Raw genomic sequence first — 13663 nt, 5'->3', positions numbered from 1 at the left:
AGGAGGTTCCACTTGGGTATCGGGGCTGAGGTTCAGAAAGAATTCAAGCTTTATGTTAAGGGTGCTTTTGTTGCACAATATAACAATACAAAACATGAAATATACCTAGAGGTATTTGTGTACTATAAATAGCTATGAAAAATAATTACCTCGATATAAAAAAATATCGTAAATGCCTGCAGATGCATAAAAGCATAACTGTAAAAATTAAAACCTGGATATAGTTTTCTTTATAACTAATTGGATAAAGCACAGTATTCCTATAGTAAAGGTGTTTCACTGTTCTGCAAAGTACTTTATATCTTAAATAACACTTTTGACTGTAAATCTACAAACTGAACTGTTATTTCTATTAAACACATGGATTATTATTATTATTATTATTATTATTATTATTATTATTATTATTATTATTATTATTAAACAATCAGTATCTGTATATATAAATAACCATGTATCTGAATTCGCCACCAGAGGGCGCTATGGATAAACAAATACCAGAACATCCGCCTCCAGTCTAACTGTGCGACTTCCAGTACTTTGTGCAATGCATCGCTGTCAAATTGCTAAGACCCTTCAATGACTTATTTATGGGTCAATTATCTTCCAAAGCCAGCATAGAATAAGGTAATGCACATGGATATACGTGTGAGGTTTAATGTACTACAGGGCTGTATGAAGTGTTTGTATAATGTTTGTCTTTTTGCATTTAATTTACTAAACTGTGGAATTTGTTTGAAATAAAAAAAATAAAAAATAAAAATAAATCATATGACACTGTTAATATAATATATGACAACAAAACGTGTGGGGTGTGTACAATGACGTCACACCATCGTGTGATGACGTCTTTTTTAAAACAATGCAGCAAGTGTGTCGACAGCAGAGGGCAATTTAATATTCGTGAAATTTAAACGTGTATATTAAAATATAATATAGCCTCTATTAAAATAAAACGAAGATGCGAAAATAAATAAATAACATTTCAAACGCCACTCGAATCTGTTTGCTAATAGTGGTTTCCCAGGATAGGATTACGTTTTTACTCCAGTTAATCATTATTATTATTATTATTATTATTATTATTATTATTATTATTATTATTATGTCAAATAAAAAGTTGTGCCAATGTTTCTGTACTGGAATATTATTATAAATACACACATATATTGTTATTATTTGTTTTATTTAGCAGACACCTTTATCCAAAGCGATTTACAGAGACTAGGGTGTGTGAACTATGCATCATATGCATTTGAACCCGGGATCTCCTGGTTAAAAACTAATTTCTTTAACCACTGGACCACACCGCCTCCTTTAGATCCCCCACCTACTGTCCCAAACACCTGCTGCCCACCTCATTGTACAGCAGCACAGAAATAACAAGGTGCAATGTGAAGGGTGTGTCACAGCAAGGCAAAGAGAGAGACTCAGCTGAAGGAATCCTGGCAGACTGACTCACTTAACGTACAGAGAGATATACTGGATCGCTCTCCGGCTTGAGTCAGTTCCTGTCTGCTGTTTATCCTCCTCACACTTCCTGCAGACCGTTCAGCTTCAGCAATGGCTGTGCCATCTTCACACTGCAGTGCAGCCTCTTTCAGGCTTGTTATTTTCTTTAACAACATCACATAATCATTTTCTTAAGGGCACTCCCGGAATCAAGTTATTTTTGACCTGCTGGGATTTTCCAGTGGCTAGATCATTAAATAAAGCCCTTGTTATCCTGCTAGAAACAAATGTCTGGGGTCAAGGAGAGTTCATTCCGGTTGGGATTGGGGGTTTTACTGTAAATTAATGAATCAATTAATGTATTGCACCACCCTGCAGTGTACTGTACTGTACTCCAAATGCATTGTGCTGCCTTGTCTGGTAATTCTGTGATCTGCTTCCGGTCCGAATGCACTGTGATCATCTGCATTTGTACATGATTAAAGGAAACGGTATCTATTATATAGATAGATAGATAGATAGATAGATAGATAGATAGATAGATAGATAGAAAAAACAAAGTTTCTTCCAAGTTTATTCGCAGTAAAATTCTTCAAACGATGTTAGTACATCTTCCTACCAGTAACTTTTTTGTTCAGGTGCAAAACCAGGCTTTTTAGAAATGCTATTTAACTTAAAGGCAAATACATTTGACATTGATTTTAAAATACACACACACACACACACACACACACACACACACACACACACACACACACATAGATATATATACATACATACATACAGTAAAACTGGGAAAAAAAGTTATATATACACAGTATTTAATATTTTTTAAAAAAAAATACACACAGTTATTTAGTGACCTATATCAGGATATAAACCCTTTTCTTTATATAACCAATGCGTACACGTGTAAACATATTTACACATCAAGACCACAGGCTGTCTTTTGAGTCCGTTTCTCGGGTCTTATTATTCCAGATCCAATCAGAGCTTAAAAAGCAAATGCATCACCTGGGGGGGGGGGGGCTTTACTCTGACAGGGATTCTTATTGAAGAATAGAGCTGTCAATCGCTTACGTGGATGTGGTGCCCTCGCTACATAACATGGCACTGAGCTGTTTAAAAAAGTCTGAGCTCTGTAGACAACACCACAGGTAGAATGTGCTTGTGATGCAGACTTGATTGGAAGGAACAGGTTCTTTCACGTTTTAATGAGGAATTCCAGGCACTGAAGAGGAATCGCATACGCCTTACAATGGAGCAGACAATCGAAGCCGGCAATTCAATATTGCAATGGCATAACTTGCATAGCTTACCGGAACCCCCTTTTTATTCTTGTGCCATTCCATATCCCACGATGCTCATTGACATGCTTGCTAATTGTGCAATGTTCTGTGTGCTGTGTGTTGTGCATCGTGATGTACTGTATGTTACACAATACAACAGTTCAACTTTTTGTTCTTCTTTGCTAAAACGCATGGTGTTTTTTTTTTTAAACCAATTGGGAGGCTGCCCAGGGCCCCTCAGCCTCTCGTGGGAGGGCTTTTGGAATGACAGCCCCTAGATGGGATTTGTTTTTCCACTTGTGTTACACAGACAGCTGGGACGCTTATCTGGACTCCGCTGCCTCGGGTTGAGGCACAGAGGACAACACAGTGCAGCCTTCCACTTGCTTTTAATCCTAACACATGTTTTTATGTTTGTTTTGCTTACTGTTTCCCTCTCTTACATGGCAATACATGTAACACTTTGATCTAGTCTACAAATGAAAAAAAAACAATTATATAAATACAATTTGAATCAGTTGACCCCATCAGCAGTCTTTCTCCAATATTGAAATGTGTTCTTTTTAATTGGAAGTGCTTTATTAGAATGTTAACAAATATTTTGTTGTGTTTTAATAACATAGTTATAAATGACTAATACAAAATACAGTTGTCTTTAGAAAATGCCTCTAAACAGAGTAAAAACCTCTTTCACTGGTATGATCAGTTTGAGTGTGTGTCTAATACTGTCTTGTTTTCCAGTTAACAATATGCAATCAAACTGCCCTTGCTAGCTTAGCTTAAAAGAAAGTTAATGCACTTTGTCTGCTGCTCAGTGTGAGTGTATTAATAGCAAGCCTTCTATTGAAATTCCGCAGGTGGTTGAAGTCAGGGCAGGCTTGATTAGAGCTGAGAGGAGCACAGGAAGCGTTTGTTACCCCTGTCTGAAATCCCATGCTTTTTCTGTGCAGCGAATCAAGCAGACCACTGCCTCCCACGTCTCAGACCTCCTCTCTTACCTACGGTTCCTCTAACCGGCAGGCTAGGCTGCATCATTGTGCTGTAGTACAGGGCTAAGGACTGGGATGCACTAAGTTACAGTCCCTGTCTCCAGGGCGACTGGTGAGCAGTGTCAAAGTGGAAACCCCAGCGTCCCTCCACTCCTGTTCAGGTTGCGGTGCAAGCAGAGTCCTGGTTGTTGCAGACCACGGCCAGGCTGCGGTTGAGCCGTTTGCGCGGCACCAGTGAGATCGTGGAGAAGCGCGGTTTCTTGGAGCAGGCGCTCACCAGCTTGGCACGGTAGTGATCCCCAGCCAGGAAGTACAGGACGGGGTCTATGCAGCTGTTGACGCTGGCTAGGGGCCGGGTGATCTTGTAGGCGAAGTTGACATAGTTGAGAGACATGCAGTCGGCGTCCAGCACGCGGAAGGTGTAGTAGAGGGTGCGTGTGATGTGGAAGGGGACGAAGCAAAGGGCGAAGACCACCAGGACCACGATGATCAGCTTGATAGACTTCCTCCGGGAACTGTGTGCGCCTTGCTGGCGGGACTGTAGCCCCGCCCTGGGCTGGCACAGCGTCCGGGCCATCTGGCAGTAGCAGACCACAATCACCAGGAACGGGAGGCCGAACAGTAGGGTCATAACAGCTGAGCTGTAGCTGACGTACTCATCGAAATCCTCCGGACGCGTGGTGTCGTGACACAGCGTGTTGTTGTCCCTGGTGCTGATGGTCACAAAGATCAGATTGGGGATAAGGCACACCGTCACGGCACCCCACACTAGGAAACACACCACGTGGGCATGGCGTACTTTAACCAGCTTGAGGAAGCGGATGGGGTGGCAGATGCCCAGGTAGCGATGCACGCTGATGCAGGTGAGGAACAGGATGCTGCAGTACAGGTTGGTGTAAAACAGGAAGCGCACGATCTTGCACATCCACTCCCCGAAGGGCCAGTCGCTCCGGTTGCCGTAGTAATACACCAGCGTGGGCAGCGAGAGCACGTACAGCGTGTCCGAGACGGCCAGGTGGAACATGTACACGGTGCTGGGCTTCCACGGGCGCATCTTACACAGGAACATCCACAGAGCGACGGAGTTCAGCACCAGCCCCACCACACACACTATCCCGTAGGAAAGCGGCAGCAGGATGTATTTAAACTCCTCGTCGAAGCGGCAGCTGTCGTTAGCGGTGTAGAGTGGCTTGTCCATCTTATTTGTAGCTTTTTATATTGTTCCTGTTCCTTTATAAAACGAACACCTGTAGTAAAAATAAATAAATAAATAAATAAATAAATAAATAGTGTGTTTACAGTACACGTGAATAATTGGCAATGCCTCGATTATTTAACGGTTGGACGAAGGAAAAGCAAGTACAATCAGCAAGCTGGAACATTATTTTCTTTGACTTCTTGAGCCGCAGATCCTCTCCCACGGCTGGGCGTCCCAGCCCTGTTCAGACCGTGAACGCCGGCTCAACCTTCAACAAGCAAAGGAGCTCGCCAAGAATGCGAGTCCAAAGACCATGACACGAAATATAAACTAGCCAGGTACAGCCCTGTAAAGAACAAGACATCTAGACACCTTTACAGTTCCAGGTTTCCTTTTTAAAACATACATAAATTAAGAATACACTGAACGTTCCTAGAAAACAATCCATATTAACTTTGGCGTCGGTTTTCAGGGAGTTTCCTGATCCGCTTGTGGTTCTGTTAAAGTGTTTGTGTGTGTCTTGCAGTTTGTTCTCTGGCACAATAGCCTACAGAACGCATGTTCTTACAGTGGAATACAAACTTCTACTTCCATACCGCGCGAGTCACCGTGGCGGGTTCGCGGTATTATGAAAGCTATCCGCATTGATCTGGTTTAGGATGAGCGTAGTATTCCTGGGGAAAAAAACTGCAGGTAGTGCGTGTTTGTCAAGCATAAAGCTTATACACTGACTTTCTTTCTTTCTTTCTTTCTTTCTTTCTTTCTTTCTTTCTTTCTTTCTTTCTTTAAAATAATAACGGTTTATAGCCTATATGATAAATAAGCATAATAGTTCATTTAAATGAACTAAATATTGAAAAAAAGTCGATCATCACTAATGAAAGCGATACAAATACAATAAGCACCCATACAACTCGTGTTCATTCTTCGTTCTTCAGAATAGAAGGATTATTGTAGGCTACTATTTAATCTATCAAAACAGAATATAACTCAACAATCAATTTCGAATTTCCAATATTGTTCATCACAGAATATAAGTGTTTTTGAAATCTGTATTATCCTATACAAACACAATTAAAAAAATCTCTTTATTTCACTGTACAATTCTAACACAGTCAATTGTACAAATACAAAATCTGCTAGTAGTTTACTATGTTGTTTTTAACCAGCTTTGTAACAAACAGGAAAACCAGTATGCAGTACACATTAACTAACTAAGTGACTAAGCAAGTTGCAAAACTCATTCACAGTGCGCTAAAATACTCCCCCCTCACACCTGCGATGGTGAAAACCACAAGCTAGTACTGTATCTGTCAAGCAGAGAGAATTCCACAATGCAGATGTTAAATTAGCTAGCCTCCTCACCACAATCATTCATGCCTCTTAATAAATCACTGAGCTTATCTATCGATCGAGAGAGAGAGAGAGAGAGAGAGAGAGAGAGAGAGAGAGAGAGAGAGAGAGAGAGAGAGAGAAGCTGTAGGAACTCACACTCTCTTTCCTGTGCTGTGTGTAGGTCCCCTGGCTCATGCTCTGTGCAGTGTGCAGTCAGTGTGTGGCAGTGATAAGCGGTTATTACTCAGACTGGCTGGGGTGTGGGCAGGATCAGGAAAGGGGGCTTGTAAAACACGATTGCATTGTGAAGGAAGGAACCCCGCCCCTCCAGCCCCTCTCTACACTGAGTTCAGGCTTCAGTCTCTCTCTATAACTCTCTCTCTCACTCTCACTGCTGTCTCCAAGAAACAAAATAATCCAATGGTCTGTGAATAGTCAGTCATATGATCCATAGCTCTTATTCACTGCGCTCTTAACTTGATATTCATGAAACCGTCTGGACAGCAGCTGAGAGCTTTATTTGATCTGATTTAAAAACAAACATTATTTTAATAATTCATGTTTTGTTAAGGCTTTGTGCAGATTTCAAACATTATTTTAATAATTCATAATTAATAATTCATGTTTTGTTAAGGCTTTGTGCGGATTTCTTGCATTGTTTTAACACAAAACGTACGAATATTAATGGTTAAAATAACGTTATAGATATTTTTGTGCAGTACATGATCAGAACACACCACTCGGAATTCAGAAAATCTCTGAAACCGAATTGAAAACTCCTATGCGCCCCCCACACACTCCTTCCTGCCTTGTTTAAACGCACAGGAATGTGATTGCATTAGCACTACATCTTTATGCCTCTAGAGATAAGGTCCTGCTTGGATCAGCTTTTCTATGCAGGTTTTATAGTTAATATTTAGTCAAAGGCGGCAAACGCGTCTTTAACTGTCTGGCTGTGGCGCTCAAATCCATTCCTGTTTTTGTTTTAGAAATGTTTGTGTGTTGTCTCGGATGAGCTCGACAGAAAGCTCAGTCCTGGGCACTGTTATCAGATGTGTAAGAAGGATTTCAGCCTCTGTCCTGTCTGAGACTGACCATACCTGCTGACAAGTTGGATGATGCAGGAGCCTGGAGAGTATCTGCTTTGACCTGTATCAGATTAAAGCTGGGAAGCTGGCTATCCAGATATTATTAAACCCTTGTGAAGATAAGGGCCCGAGACTGGGCTATAGACTTGCAGCTCACTTCTTTGCAAGGCAAGAAAAACTTGTGACCCTTGTTGTGAGTGTACTGGATGTATGAATCCTAATAAAGTCCCCTTGAGCTGTGCTCTTTGTACGTAACCTTGGGGATACGTACCTGACCTAAATTCACAGGCTGGAGAAAAAATAGTGAGGGCTACTTGTACTGCATGCCATAAACAGACTGATTGGTGTATGGACCAGCTGATAAACTGTGCAGACTGTAGAGAAGGACAGGGAGGGACTTTACTTCAATGCAGGGTGAAGCCCAGGTGAACCAAACACACCTGTGATGGCGGGAATTGGATTCCGGAGGATCTACCTGTCCTGCGAGGCGGTCCGATGGGAATAAAGAAAGAGTCTTACTTGATTCACAAGTAGATGGGCGTCCTACGTGATGCAGAAAAAATAGTGTTTTTCTGTGTCTGCAGCAGCAAGGCAGGATGCCGCCTGCCCACTTCGGTACCTGAATGCTCTGTGTGAAGAGGCTAAAACGAAATGCGGTTAAGACATGCTAAGCTTGACCTTTAACTAGTAAAGGTTTTTTTTCCAGTAACACCACTGATTGACCTACATTGTTTTTATCATGTAATGTGGTCATAGCTACAAAAACGATCTCATAGTTAGAGCTAAACCATAAAAATAAGGTGTTGCTATTCTGGCTTGCTGAACGCCAGTGAGAAGAGAGAGATGCTGTCCACTCGAGGAAGGACAGGAACTGAATAAAGTCAAATAAATACTCAAATGAAAAAAAAGACAGCGGTGTGCCATCATCCTGCGATCGCTCCCAGATTGCATATCGAGCTCCTCCGCTTGTTGACTGACACTCGAGGCTCTCGAACCGATGGGCGAAAGAATCACTGATTTCCAGAACACACTTCATGATTATTTTTCCTTAAAGCATCTCGAACCTGATATAGAGTAAGCCTATATATTAAGAAAGGCATAACTGTTTAAAGTGTAAGTCATATATGACTTCATGCATATAAACATGATAAGTGCTTATGTTGTATTAACCTGGTCACTCAATAACAGGAATAACTGAATATACATTTATAAGAATATCTGGATGATTTAATATGTGTATAAGGATATTGTGTTGAATTAATACATGTAACTCCTCAAGGGTTTTTAACTTAAGTACGCGCTTCTCGTTATTTACCTATACATGACATGAATGAATGCAATTAAATGGCCATTTACTACCGTTCAAGACTCAAACAAGCCTAAACATCTGCTGAAATAAAAACACTGTTAATGCTGAAATGAACAATGCTGAAGTGTTTCTTCATAGCAGCTTCAGCTGGATAAGACTGCAGTTACCATTAGTAGCACTTCCTCTCTCCCAGGGTTACGCTTGCTGTTCTCCAACGATGTTCCAGTCTCCGCTCAGCGTGCTGTGAGTTTTGCTGTGTCTCTGGAATGTGCGTGGGATTAGCTGTAACAGTCCGTTACTGTGCAGGGTGAGTAATCCCTCTGGAGAATTCACATTGTAAAAACCCCGAACAACTTCCTGCTGTCCACTTTCCCCATCTCTCCTGTATTCCCCTCTCACCACTTTTCACTCTCATCCCTAAAACTCACTTCTGACCTCCCTCTCTCACCCTGCTATCTTCCCCAGTCTGTCTCTCTTACTAAAACCCAGTAGCAGCCCCACCAGGAAACCACAGCTACTGTATTGCACAAAGTAGTAATTCACAATATCCTGACTGTTTACAAATGCATATTGTTCTAGCAGCACTAAAAGGAACTAAGACATGTGCTCAGCATTTGTTGGGACAAATGCATGAAACAGACTTTCAAATCTGCAGAAGAACCTTCCTATCTTTTTTACAGGAAGTGGTGTATTCAAGGTTCACTCAACTGTTTTTTTATGTAAGATAACAACTCTATTCGTGGAGATAAGGCATTCATTAGCATGTAGTGGGACAAACTGCAACAAGTGTATACCGCAGCACTGTCAATAGGAAGCAGATTGATGGTTATCATTTCAACCTACAGTAAAAAGTAATAAAAACAAATTCACAAGATCTGAGTGATTAAAAAGAACCCCGCTCTCGAACCCCTGACAGGAACAAGGAACCGATTCACGAGAGGGGCACCACATCAGCAGAAGACTACCCAGAGTGAAACAGTAAACAGGAGTGTTTATAAACACAAACACAGACAAGGAGTTTCACGTTTCACTTTCTTTTTTGACTGTTTTTACCATTTTTCTCAGGGGGCTCTTCCAGTAAATGCAGTTACTCATAAACTGTGTTCAGGATCTTCGAGTTCAGCAGCTGCTCTTCAGTCGCTGCCTGCCACGCTGTAGATACATGTAACGTAGGCTGCATCAGTGTTTTCATAGCAACAGGAGCCAGCTGCCACTTTCTTCAGTTTTCCTGTGCAATCGATGGTGCTGACACTTCCTAACATAGAGCAGCTGGATTCAGAGAACAGGGGCTGACTTATCAGAGGACACAGCCTGCCAGGACTGTTTCAATCATTCACCTATGAGAAAGTCAATGACCCCTTGCAGATAGCACCTGGAATTCTCCTGCTGCGGGGTCAGGCGTTCACTTTTAATCAGTAACTGCTGCTGACCTAAACGCTCACTCACACTTCCCTTGGACGGCAGGTTCGTTGAGCTCCACAACTGAAGATAGATGTGTTTAAGTCATTTATTTATCTTATTTTGGTAACCAGAAAAAAATAAATCATAGCGGACACTGAGTCACTCATATAATTCCCAGTACCGTCCAAGATGAATTCAACAGGAGGTTCTTAAGCCCCTTCCATTACGATTCCAATCAGTTCCTTACAGCTACACTTCTGTCTGCTAAAGTCACTGTCCAGCTCCCCGTTTCCCCTGTCAGTGTATCTGGATTTTCTAGGTGGCTGGTACTGTGTGCGTATTTGAAAATCACCCCTTTTTCTATTTTGAAATGTTTACAGTGTATAAGCATAATTACACACTTTCTGCAGTGTTTCCAATGGATGGAGCCTTTGTCAATCCCTGTTGCAAGTTCAGATAACCCCAGCTGCAAAGTGTTACTGAATTTGAGAAGCGCCAGGCTTGCTGATTAGGGGAATTTGATGATGAGATCATGTGAATGTGCTGAGGATTGCTTCCTCAACCTGATCCTGTGTTTCGTAGCCTGCCTGCCTGCCTGCCTGCCTGCGTGCCTGCCTGCCTGCCTGCCTGCCTGCCTGCCTGCCCGTCTGTCTGCCTGCTTGTCTGCTTGCTTCCCTGTCTGCTTTCTCCCTTTGCAACAATAATGTGGAATTTTTCCTTGGTGAAAAGATAGGAGTTCATTCACTAACCCTTTGATTTCACTATGTAACACAATTTTTGTTCCTGGGTAGTAAGTGTTATTTCCTAATTGCTTATGCCTCAAAAGTATAGAAAATGGCTATTATTCCCCACAAACTTTGCTTTTGTAACCTGAATCCAAATTAACATGTATTTATACTAAAGTAATACAAAAATGACTACAAAAGATTTAGAAGTGAGTAGTTTTTCGAGATTTACGATTATACTGTAAATCACTTTCATGAATCAGCCCGCAAATGTAGTCTCCCATCATGTTCTCGTTATACTGTCCTTCATTGACAGCTCATCCAGGAGCCTCAAAGCTGTGCTGCTCCATAATGGTAACAAGTACCCGTCTCTTCCCCTGGCTCACTCGGTGCACCTCAAAGAGGATCTTGCTGGACGCCTTGAAGTATGATGAGTACGGCTGGGACCCTCGGAAGGTGCTGATGCCACCACTGCACATCAAATTGGGCCTTATGAAACAATTTGTCAGAGCTCTAGATAAGGAGTCGGCAGCCTTCAAGTACCTTCAAGACTTCTTCCCTAAGCTGTCTGAGGCAAAGGTCAAAGCCGATGTCTTCGTCGGACCACAGATAAAGAAGATCCTGGAGTGCAATGAATTCCCCAAGAAGCTCACTAGTAAGGAGAAAGCGGCTGGAACAGCTTTGTCGCAGTGGTTCGGGGCTTCCTGGGCAATCACAAGGCCGAAAACTATGTGGAGCTGGTTGAGACTCTGGTGAAGAACTACGGCACAATGGGCTGTAGGATGTCCCTCAAAGTCCATATCCTTGATGCTCATCTTGATAAATTCAAGGAGAACATGGGAGCGTACTCGGAGGAGCAAGGCGAGAGCTTCCACCAGGATATACTGGACTTTGAACGCCACTACCAAGGACAGTATAACGAGAACATGATGGGAGACTACATTTGGGGGCTGATTCGTGAAAGTGATTTACAGTATAATCGTAAATCTCGAAAAACTACTCACTTCTAAATCTTTTGTAGTCATTTTTGTATTACTTTAGTATAAATACATGTTAATTTGGATTCATATGTTGTTTTTTTCTGACTTTATGTGAACGAAAAGACACAAATTTGCCCGTTTTCTCATTGGAAATAGGTAAATTTCAAAATATCACTGTCCTGGTCACAAAAGCAAAGTTTGTGGGGAATAATATCCATTTTCTATACTTTTGAGGCATAAGCATTTAGGAAATAACACTTACTACCCAGGAACCAAAAAAAAAAAAAATTGTTACACGGTGTTTTCCTTTGAAAAGAATGGTCTTGCGCCAGAGCAGAAGCTTAGTAAAACAAAACATCACTGTCTATTCAGGGCTGTGCTGCTTCTTCAGTTGTATTAATACACATCGAAACTGCTTAGCTTGGGATCTCCAAAAACAAACCAGTTTCCTCTTTTATCAAGGCTACAGTTCAGCTAAGACTTGTTAACCTCCCTTGTAAAACATTCTTAGTGTAAGACAGTATAGCAGGGCAGCTTGGGGCGACGCTGGGAAGCAGTACAGCACCAGTCACGCGCTCCAGCAATCCAACACAGAACCATTAAAGAGGCAAAGATTTCCATTTGTGACAGAGCTTAGTGAGAAAGGACATTATTGTGTAAAATGTGTTTTACTGCCTGCGTCTGACACACTCCCATAAAGATAAAGACTGAACACAAACAGGTGACTCTCCCAGCCACCCTCTTATCTCCTCCATCAAACTATCAAAAGATAAGGGAACAAAAAGCTATGGCCTGTTTGGGGATGAACACGGAAGCCACGAACACACAAACACAACTTGACATTTATCTAAAGTATGAACTTCATTTATCACAAGGGCGCCTACAGTAAGAGTTAAACGATTAACAACTCCACACTGACCTGCATCTGAACTGGAGTTCTTGGAAGCAGCTCAGTTTTATGTATTACCGTGTTAATCCAAAGTGTCATGCTAATCCAAACATTTAAAACAAAACCCTGTTCTTCAAATCAAAGGAGTGCGCCTGTCTAATGAATGTTAACCAGGCACATAGAAACATGCCATGCTGCCCTGCATGAGTGCGGGTGGATAGGACACCCCTGCATGGGGGAGATGGCAGGGGCTTCAGATTATCAAGACCTGAACTTCAATGAGCAGGACTTGAATCCTGAATGACACTGACATGAAATCAGGACTTACACGGACTGCCGGTACCTTGCTTCCTTGGGAAAGCAATGATCCAGTTGTTATTCTATGAAGCAGTAAGATTTGAAACATATTAATATTTGTGTATATATCATTATGAAATCTGAATGATTTGGGGCAGGCAGATGAAACAAGCCACCTTAATGCATCTCTGCATCAGTCAAGTGCTCCTATCAGGTACTTCCACGCACTACAGTCTAACCACCCCCTGATTTCTTTGGTTGCACGGGAGCCACCCTAACAACTGGCACAGTGTCCCTTCCACACCCCTCCTAGAACGATCTTCCCCCGGATACCGGTGAACAAAGAGCTGTGGCTGGGTTATCTTCGATTGTATCAGAGATCTTGGATCCACCCTGTATTATTACCATCTTTATTGAGTCCGACAGATTGCTGCTGCCGTCACCATGGCTACACAGTGCCCGTCTGTTTAGCACCAGCTTCCACTCAATAAACTCAGAGTGACATCACCATAGAGAGCAGTCAAACACAGTTTCCTTGACAACTCGAGTTGGGAGGGGTTGTTCGCAGGTTTGGGTTTCTTTGGGGTTTCATTACCTGCCGTACCGTCTGCCACATTTGAAAGGTTTTCTCATTCTTCTAGACAGATTAACAATTTGAACTTCAAACTGACAAAATAGCTCGCTCAATCATCTTCTCACGCCATATGTTGT

The 13663-nt window shown here is 42.0% G+C and overlaps 1 protein-coding gene across 2 annotated transcripts; it reads right to left on the bottom strand.

Annotated features, from left to right (window-relative positions):
* Positions 1-2878: 2878 nt before the first annotated feature.
* LOC117430760 (P2Y purinoceptor 4-like) lies at positions 2879-9100 on the bottom strand. 2 transcript variants are annotated; one of them, XM_058989406.1, is made up of 2 exons: positions 8828-9100; positions 2879-4977 (listed from the first exon to the last, which is right to left on the bottom strand). In XM_058989406.1, exon 2 carries the CDS (start codon positions 4926-4928, stop codon positions 3888-3890), a length of 1041 nt encoding a protein of 346 aa, XP_058845389.1. In that variant the 5' UTR covers positions 4929-4977; positions 8828-9100; the 3' UTR covers positions 2879-3887. The 2 variants fall into 2 exon arrangements, with proteins under 2 accessions (XP_058845389.1, XP_058845388.1); XM_058989405.1 differs by lacking the exon at positions 8828-9100 and adding an exon at positions 6420-6500.
* Between the last annotated feature and the right edge of the window lie 4563 nt (positions 9101-13663).

Source organism: Acipenser ruthenus, chromosome 16, assembly GCF_902713425.1.
Source record: "Acipenser ruthenus chromosome 16, fAciRut3.2 maternal haplotype, whole genome shotgun sequence".
Lineage (NCBI taxonomy): Eukaryota > Metazoa > Chordata > Actinopteri > Acipenseriformes > Acipenseridae > Acipenser > Acipenser ruthenus.
Note: the sequence above shows the minus strand (reverse complement) of the source record. Positions and strands in the feature narration are given on the sequence as shown.